At 37.3% G+C, this 10,000-nt stretch overlaps 1 protein-coding gene across 3 annotated transcripts in view; it reads left to right on the top strand.

Annotated features, from left to right (window-relative positions):
* LOC113814106 (integrator complex subunit 12) overlaps positions 1–8,844 on the top strand; it is an 11,003-nt gene extending 2,159 nt beyond the window's left edge. For 2 of the 3 annotated variants that reach the window (XM_027366173.2, XM_027366174.2), the window contains exons 3-7: positions 4,600–4,716; positions 4,979–5,187; positions 5,394–5,553; positions 6,784–6,982; positions 7,274–8,844. In XM_027366173.2, coding sequence (XP_027221974.2) covers positions 4,600–4,716; positions 4,979–5,187; positions 5,394–5,553; positions 6,784–6,982; positions 7,274–7,449 — 861 coding nt within the window. In that variant the 3' untranslated portion in view covers positions 7,450–8,844. The remainder of the gene's footprint in view (positions 1–4,599; positions 4,717–4,978; positions 5,188–5,393; positions 5,554–6,783; positions 6,983–7,273) is intronic. The other variant, XM_027366175.2, reaches the window with a different exon arrangement.
* The last annotated feature ends 1,156 nt before the right edge of the window (positions 8,845–10,000 follow it).

Genomic DNA, 10,000 nt, shown 5'->3' with positions numbered 1-10,000 from the left:
TGTTGCAGAATTGGAATGAACATCAAATGTTCTGTAAGGACTTTATCATGTGATTTACAAGTTCACCCTATGGTGGAGTGTTGACTGGTTTGTTTAAATTATGCGAGGTCGGACCAAATTAATATTCATATATACAGACATGCATATACATAGCAATAAATACATATCTGTGAGTTTACACATGCATATAGCAGATAGATAAACAGATGAATGTATATCTATCAAACAGAGAGACATACATGCATTTATTTTTGTGTATATGCATGTCAGTATATATATGAATATTCATTGGGTTCCTTGTACTACAACCTGCCACTTTTCTGTGTTATCCACGGAACAACAACAAAAAAAGGGTCTTGTTTGCCTGATTGCATTTAATGATTAGTGTTGTTACATGATTTTTATCTGCAATACTTTTTTCTATGTAATTTATGATATCTAAGAATTTAGGGAGTGAAATATTTGTTTTTGTACTAAAAAGAAAAGAAGGTCCATAAGTATAACATTGTTCATCCATATTTCATCAAATAGTTCTTATTATATGTTTTTTTTATTATTTATTTATTGATTTATTTATTTTATTTTATTTTATTATTATTATTATTTTTTTTTTAACCAAATTTTCATCTTGTTAATATTTAATATACGTGAGGGTACATAACTAATGCAATGTGTTGTTTTTTGTAAAAGTTTATCTTTTGATAGGAAAAGAAATCCAGTTATCTTTTTATTTGAGCTTGAAGTTAATTAATGAGATTGCGTGTAAGGGAAAAGCTGAATTTTCTATGAAGGTTGTTAGGGTAACTTGCATATTTTTTTTGAGCACATATGCTATATAGAAGATATAAGCTGATGTTACTGTGGTCAAGACATGAAATATAGTATGTAATTAAAAAGTAATATATGGATTTGAGTTATTACCTTGATTTTGATGGATGATACAGACTCGGGCTGTACACATTATTGGGTATTTACCAGTGGGATAACACATAATCCATATTTGATTTTATTCAGGTAATTCCTATTTCCTCTTATTTGTCATGTGGTTCTCAGTAGTTGGATTCAGAATTATATTCAAAGAACACTAAAATGCATGAGAAGTATCATGAAATATTCATTATAATCCGAATCTGCTCAAGCTACAGATTGTAATTGTTCTCAATATTGTTTTGAGGAAGGTTTTCCTGATGCTTAGTGAAGGATGAATAGGAATGTTTTTTTTATGAAAAGAGTAGTTGGACTACATTTATTTTATTGCTCTCTCCCAATGCCTTGTTCATTGTTGACGTGGGAGAGCTCAGGAGACAGAGACTAAGGCCCAATGTAGGGGGTCACCCTTACCTTGGGCCTCAGTCCTCGTCTCAACTAATTTTGCTTGGTCTTTTCTTCTCCCCTTTCCTCTTCCATATCTTCTTCATCCCCTTCTTCTATCCCATTCCTAAGGTGTGAGAGGCATGCTGAAAGGAGGAAAGGCTGGCTTTGTATCAGTCATGAATGGCCTCTGGGAGCCTTGGGCACAGTATTCCCTTGGTTAACTGCCTAGCCTTTATCCCTTATGGGGACTATTTTATTCAGGTTCACTAGGGCCAATAAGGAAGATTCTTTACCCTTAATAGGGTCATTTTAATGGTCTTCCGACTCCTGCCCCTCCTTTGACCACATCTCCAACCACTCATACTAATACCCCCTCCTCAGTGCTAACTGACAACTCAATCCATTCCAAAACACCTACCCAGGTTATTACTCAACCTCCAGAAAGCACCCCTTCCTCTCTCCCAACATTCTCCTATCCATCTCCTACTGCACAGTCCTCATCGATGTCTATCCCCTCTTCCCTTATTACTACTCTTCATCCTTATTGTGCTTCCCCCACAGGACTACTCCACTCCACACCACCCCATGTTCCTCTCGCCTTTGTCCTTCTTCTACCTCTACCTCTGCAAACCTTCTGAGTACTCTCTTTGGCCCAGCCAAGTGGGATTGATTCTTTGTGATTCCCCCCACAGCCCCCTATCTGAGAATACCCTTCTCTTTCAACAATGCCTCCAAAAACAAGTAGGCAAGGTTACATTTCTCAGTCGCTCTGATTGTTCATGCTTTGTCACAGTTACATCAGAATCCCAAGCTTGTGCACTATTTACTCTGACCTCACTGGCAAACCCATTCCTGCTGAACCTCACCCCTCTCTTAATACTTGTACTGGAACTGTTTCTATCCCCCCAAATGCTTGTCCTATCTACAACAAGGACTGGTCAGACTGTGAAAATGACCTTGCCATGGGGGCCTTGCTGATTATGATGCAGTGGTAGCACAGTATTACACTGTTCCTCCCAGAGGCCAGCACAAGTCCCATGTCAGTATTGCCAAGATTAGCTTCCATATACATGACCTCCCCCATGAAGTTTATATTGGATTGCCCTACCATGTATGACCATATTGACCTCTTCCTTGTCAATGTCAGAAATGTTTGCGCTTTAGCCACCCAGCCAAATATTGTCACACCACAGCCCACTGCCCTTTATGTGCCCAACCTGGTCATGATCATTCAAATTGCTCTGCTCAGTCACATACATAGGAACTGCCTTGCCTATAGGCTCAAATGTGAGGTAGCAGTCCTCAGAGTCATACTAGGCCTCACTATGCATAAGACCAGACAAGAAGCATGATGACGAGTTTTCCTCACAACTTATTCCAAAACAATCCTTCACTCTACTCCCCCACCATCTTCACAAGATGTTTCTGTATCTCCCTTAGTATCTCTTCCCTATGGCTACTCACCCAATCCCCCAGTCAGTTTTGTTTTCCAGTCTAAATCCAGATACTCTAATCTCTACCTCTTCCTGGCACCTACCTCTCCTGCTCACTTTATTTGTCGCACCAGGCAACCTAAACATTCCCCTCCTCCTCATAAGAGAACCTTTGTTTTTGTCCTCTTCAGAAACCCTTGAAGACATCTAAAACTTCCTAAAGTACCACCCAGGGGAACACTCCTCTCCCTCATATACCCCCCAATCCCTTTGTTCATACTCCTTCTATAATTAAAGTATTTGCAGATATCTATCCTCCTCCTCCTCAAGTTCCCTCCACCCCCTTTCTCCTACACCCTCCCAACATACTCCCCCCTCTCTACGACTCCCACTTTAATACTCACACAAATCCCATCACAACAGTGTCCTTCTCCAGACCCCTCCACTCCAGACATTCTTCCTGATACTTAACCACCTTCCCCAGACCCCCTTTCTCATCCCCTTGATTTTTCTCCTCCTACCTCTCCAACAGCCACCTCTGTTTTCCTTGAGCAATGTCCCTATTCCTTCCCCAGTCACAGATACAATGCAATTCACTCAATCCCTCTACCCCCTTAACCTTTCACATTTTACTAATCCCTGCTCTACTTCATTTACTTCCTTCTTTTCCCTTTACCATACTTTCCTGTAACACCCTCTAATCTTTGACATCTAACACTCCCTCCTCGGATTCTTCTACTTTTCCAACAGCCATCCCTGTTTTCCTTGAACATTGTTTCTATACCTACCCCAGTGACAGATACACTGTAATTCACTCAATTGCCCTACCCCTTAAACCCTCCTCTTTCTATTAATTTATATTAATTTTCCCTTTTCCCTACCATACTACCCTATAATGCTCTCTAATCTTTAACATCTAACACATTTTATTGTAATCTTTAACTCCTCTTTACCCTTTCCCACACAATACTTTACCATAGTGGTATAGGACCTTTGATGTCTAGTTTCAAGCATTAAACATTAAACATTATTTTGTAGTTATGCAGGATTTTAAAGTGAAAAAGATGAGATTCACGGAATTTGATACAACAAATTTTCTGCATGTTTTAGATCTCTGCATTTTAATAAGAAAAGATTTTTTATGAACTAATGTTTTTTGTATATACAATAAAATGCTGACTTGTTTTAAATTTGTTCGAGCTGAATTCATTATTTTGTACAATATATGTGATGATGATGTTCTGTCCATTGTACCTTTGTGTTGTGAATTTGAAGTTCCTTTACTAATTTCCCCATTCTTTGAATTTTGGGATTTCTTTTCTAATACTGAAATATTGTTGCTCTTTATATTGATATTCATGATTATAATAATTATATTATTGTCAAGATCAAGTAGCACGTATGGGTGAGCACGTGTGGTGCCATGTATGTGTTAAAAAAAAAAGAAGAAAAAAAAAAGAGCCAGTTGGTATGCTACGTATATACATGCCCTCCCTGCTTCAGTGGGTTATGCCTATTTTGAGGGGTTGAACCTCATTAACTGCAGTCTGGACCCAACAATAGAACAACATATGGAGAGTCTGGATTGCCTGTGGTTTTGATAGTTGCTACCCGTCAAAGACCAGTGTGTTATCTCAAGAATAGTTGCAGACAGTTCATGAATGGGTTAATAATAATAATTGGATTAGGGAAGAAATATTGCAAGAACTCTATATTTTATATTATCAATTTTAGATGATTTTGTTGTCATTATTTACGTACCTTGACTCCTGAATTATTTGAATTTTGTTAGAAAATGTATCTGCAACCCTTTCTGTAATTTTATTCAATGTATTTTTCTTTTTATTTGTAGGATTCATTCAGCTTGCGGAGGGAATCTCCCATTCCGCGTTCCAAGCCAGGAAGTCCAATTCCAGTCTCTCTATCCAAACGAGAAGAAATCAAGAAGGATATGGAAAGGAAAATAAATGTAATGATAGCTTTTGTTCTTTTTTTTTTTTTTTGGTTTATGTACTTATATACTTCCATATGTGCATTAGTTTGGTTTTTGTATGAGTGTACATTCTCATGTTCTTGGGACATAAATAAGTGCATGTGCTTATATGAGTTAACATGTGTATAAGTTTTTGTGCATTTTTGTGTATAACCAACTTTTTTTTATTCTTGATTCTCAGAGAAGCAATATACTTTGTTTCCCAAATAAGGAAGGAATGATAGCAAAATTATTTTAGCTACAGATGCGTGATGATGATGGACTAGGGGCCAAGAGACCACGTCTGGACTCTCCGAGTGCCTTCAAATCCCACACTCCATCTCCAACGCCCTCACTGAAGTCAGAGAGTTCATCCCGGAGCCGCAAATCAGACGAGAGCGAATCGGACACTGATATGAATGACATTGCTATGGAGATAATGGATGGCATCAACTGCACTGTTTGCAAGTGAGTGGGATATGTAACGTACATATCTTTGAGATTTTTTTTGCACATTACAATGGAAGTCAGATTTGGCAAAGTCATTATTTAGTGTCAAATAGATAGGTTATACATTCTCCAATCTCCCTTAATTTCAGTATCTGCTTAGTATTCAATTCCAAGATTAACAAATTTTATTGTAAACTAATATCATTCCCATGTATCTCCTACAGGAGCTTTGAGGTCACCCCACGCAATCGCCTTGTGGAATGCCAGGAATGCCACTCCCTGTACCACCAGGAGTGCCACAAACCTCCTGTCACAGACCAAGATGTCAATGATCCCCGTCTAGTGTGGTATTGTGCCAAATGTGCCAAGTCCTTGAAAAAACAGGTAATTTTTAAAAGTTGTGTTGTCAATTTGCCTCTAATTAATTTTTTCTGTTTAGACGTCATTTTCTTCATTGATGTTACTGGGTATATTGCTTTTTTGTTGATATTCTCTTGCAAAATTTTGTATTGTTTCAAAGCAACATCTTTTGGCTTTGTATAAAAGTATATAAACACTGGATTCCATTTGCTAGTTTAGGTTATGGTGTTCATATCAACCATGTTCATAATGATTAGGTAAGTGCTTTAGTAGGATTATGTTGACTATGTGCTTATACCATTACTGTTTTTTCAAATCTGGGTGTATCGACATTACACATTATATTCCAGTTCAGTTGAGCTCTCAAGCACATCATCTTTACACAAACAAGCAGTGTCTTTAAGCTAATCTCCCCCCTTTCTATTTCGAGGAGCATAGCCAATTCCGGTGATAAACTTGTTTTAAGTGCTCAAAATAGACTGATAGATATATCCCCTTCCCTTTCAGCATCTATCATTAAATATACTTTTCCTGATCAAGTATCACTGATAAAATAAAATTTGTAGTAACTGAAGTAGGAGAAATATCTTTTGACATCTACCAATTGCTTTTAAAGATAGTAGTTTTATTGTCAAAATAAAAGAAAATATTTCTTGGCATTTATAATCCACTTTTGTAAACCTTTATCACCCTTCATTACATCTTTTAGAAACTGTCTCTGAGTTTTGGAGAGGCAAATCCCCCCTTTGAAAAGCAGCGATTTCCCAAGCTTGTATAAACCTTCTAGCAGTAGGTGCTGTGGATGTGCTTTTATGAATTATAAACTGGGTCTATGTTCACAAACATATAGCTTACACTTGTATTTACTACATAATTAATTGGTAAAATAGGAAGCTATACTAATATTTAAACATACAAGTGTACATATTACTAACATGACCATACATATGCAAACATATTTGAATATGCAAAAATACCAAGAAACACATTTACCCACTCATGTACACTTGCACACAAGCTAGCAGACAGACATACAAAGAGATGTGCATACACAAGCACATATACCAATACTGACACATATAGTCAAAAACAATAAATTATAAACAAAGAAAGATGTGCATGTGCATTCTAACATTACTATGCAACTTGGCACACCTTGTAGTTAAACTTAACCATGAGGCATCTCAAAATTCTGATATTTGCCTTTACATATCTATCTCGTAAGAGCGTCTCTATATATATCTTCATCCTCAGACTAGTATTGTTAGTGCTACTGGTGGCGGCACTCTGTCGGGCACTCGGGGTGTCAGTGGTGGCGGAATGCCCAGTATGGCCAGTGGGAGCAAGTCAGGCAGCTCCCTCTCTCGGCCGACACCTTCCCCTACCAAGGGCTTGGGTCTCTCTCGTCTCTCGCCCTTTACAAACCTCTCTTCGGCTTCTGGGAGAGCCTTAGGTACTTACAACCATTTTTTTCTGTGGACTTTATATGTTTATAAGTATTTTTATCAATTGGATCTCGCTTACTGGCTTACATGTTTCTGTATGATTTTTTTCTTTTCATATTTCTTTATTCATGTGGTTTGTCACTTGAATTTACCTATTGTCACTGCTGCATATACTAAACATTACTTCTCCATGATATTGTCACTTGGAATAATATAACAGAGTTGTTTAGCACATACTTTTTTGGTGTCAAAAACTACCTGTGTATATACATGTATCTGATTTGCCTGAGCTGTTGCAGGAACAAACAATGGTGGGAACAGCAACAATGGCAACAACAAGTCATCTCTCTCATCGTCGTCATCGTCATCAGGGAAATCTTCTGCGCCCTCTAACTCGATGATCACGGCTGAAAGAAGGATGCACTTGATGAAGAAGAAAGCTGCTGCTAAAATGGCAGAGAAAAGGAAATTATAAAATGTATTTATTCATCCAAATATTTTCTGATGCCGGTTTCAGATATCTGATGTAGAAGAATGTCTGAATTCAGTATATATACAAGTTGTAAAGTGCCATTAGGCATTGTTCCCAGATTTAAAAACTTGGAACACTCTAATCAAGTGATATATGTGCAGCCATATGACTGCCATATAGTGGCATATGGGATACAAAGGAAAGCCTGCCATTGTTAGAGGAATTTTGAAAAAAGTAAAACATTCATAGGTCTGAAATATGATATGGAATGAAAACTAGGTATCTGAACATGAAATAGAGAAGAATATGTATCATATTTAGTCAACACTACAAATTTATCAGATATTCTCAGAACAAGTATTTTATTAGCTTACCTCAGAATCTTGTCAAGTCTAGCCTTAATTGAAATAGAAAAAAGTGAAACGAAAAAAATAGAGGATGTCATGTCTAATTCATCTGAGAAATATTTTTGTTCTTTACAAATCAGCCAAGTTACCAGTGTACTGCCTGGTGATGATTTTTTTTTTCTTTTTCTTTCTTTTATTTAACTTCTTAAACATTCAGTTATTGTCACAAGATTGACAAGCATATTATGTAAGGTGTAACCGTAACTCAGTCATCATAATTTTGAAAGTGTCTGTATGGCATTCACTTAAAACTGACGTAGTATTTCAAAATTATTTTCCTGTTTTAAGGAAAAAAAAAAGTTATTGTTCAGTATAAGAACACTGAAAGATCACTCTAGAAAAATATGTATATACCTTCAAAACAGGTAATTGTATAGACATTATTATTTTTTCACAAATGACAGTCATGATATTTGTGTATATAGCTTCTGTGAGCGTGATAACAATGTCATATGATTATCAAAATGACATGAACATAGATTGTATGGTTATAATGCTAAGTAGATGTGAGTTATTAACACTATGATTAGAAGATTGTAATTACTCTATATTTGTGATTGCAATTTTGATAATGATTACATATGTGACTGTTAGTAGCCTCCATCTTCTGTTATTGCTGTAGCTTGTATGTTTCATCTTCATTGTATCTTCATTGTTTTTGATGATAATTATATTATACATATAATGGTGATGACAGTTGGCATTTATTTTTGTCTGTCAAAAATAGTGTTCCACGGTCGTGTTGTTATGCTGGATGATTTTTAACTGTGCTGCATTACCTTATGTCTCTTTCTTATTTTATTAGATATTTCAATAGTATTATTTTGCATATCCATTATGTTATTGAAGTCAGTGGAGTGAGAGTAACATTATGTTTTGGTGAAAATGTGCAAAACAATGTCTTCTATTGATTTTCTTGATCTTTAGAAATATTCCTAGATGTAGAAATTAAATCAGGATCTGTGATAATAAAGACACTGAAATATCCAAATGTCTCTTAGTCTGTAAGATCCATAATTGATGACCTAAAGATATGGGAAGCAGAACTTGCATTTAACAAACTGGTTATTATGTACTTTTCAACCTCCTGCATGAGTAGAAAAATCAGTGGTGTGGTTGTGGAAGGGTTATTCTGCTTTCCATAATGATGATATTTATATTTATGCCCCCCCCCCCCCCACACACACACACACCATGCCTTTTCTTATCATGGGGGGGTACATAAGAGACAAGTGCTGAGGCCCAGTGTTGGGGATTGCCCGTGTTGGGCCTCAGCACGTGGCTCAACTAATTTTCCATGACTTTTTTCTCTCTCCCTTCCTTTTCCTTCTCTTCTCCAAGTCCTTCCATCCACTTCCAAATGTATAAGGGCTGTGCTGAACAGATGGTTTTGTGTCAGTTCTGAATGGTCTTGGGGAGCTATGAGCATGGTATTTCCTTGGTTAGTCGTCTAGCCCTTACTCATTTTGGGAAGCCTGAGCCGTAGACTGTTTCTCTCCCTCATATGATTCAGGCTCACCATGGTCAATAATAAAGTTTTTGTACACTTATTAGATGATGTCTAGCACATTCATTTGCTTAAAGCATTAACCATTATCCCTTATTAGGTTTCATTGAGGTTCCCAGCTCCTAACTCTCCTTTCATCATGGCTCCAACCACTGCTAATACTACATCCTCCTTGATGGTTGTTAACAACTTGATTCAATCCAAATCTTCCACCCAAAGCATTACTCAACCTTCAGAATATACCCCTTCCTCACTCCCAACATCCTTCACTCCATTTCCTCTACCTGCAAAGTCTTATTTTCTGCTCCCTCCTTCCTTGACCGTTGATGCCTTGTCACAATTACATCTGAATCCCAAGCCTGTGCATTATCTACCCTGACTGACCTCACTGGCATACCTATTCCTGTCCAGCCTCACTTCTCCCTTAAAACCTGTACTGAAACCATTTCCATTTCCTCAGCAGATTGCCCTGTATGCTACAGGGATTAGTCAGACTGTGAAAGTGGCCCGTTGACTATGATGCAGTATCAGTACAGTGCTTTACTGTTCCCCACAAAGGCCAACAACAGCCATACACCAGTCTTGCTAAGATTACCTTTATAGACATACCCTCCCCCATAAAGTTAATATTGTGGGAGAG

Source organism: Penaeus vannamei, chromosome 27 (assembly GCF_042767895.1).
Source record: "Penaeus vannamei isolate JL-2024 chromosome 27, ASM4276789v1, whole genome shotgun sequence".
In the NCBI taxonomy this organism is placed as follows: Eukaryota; Metazoa; Arthropoda; class Malacostraca; order Decapoda; family Penaeidae; genus Penaeus; species Penaeus vannamei.
This window is presented reverse-complemented; position numbering and strand designations above follow the sequence as displayed.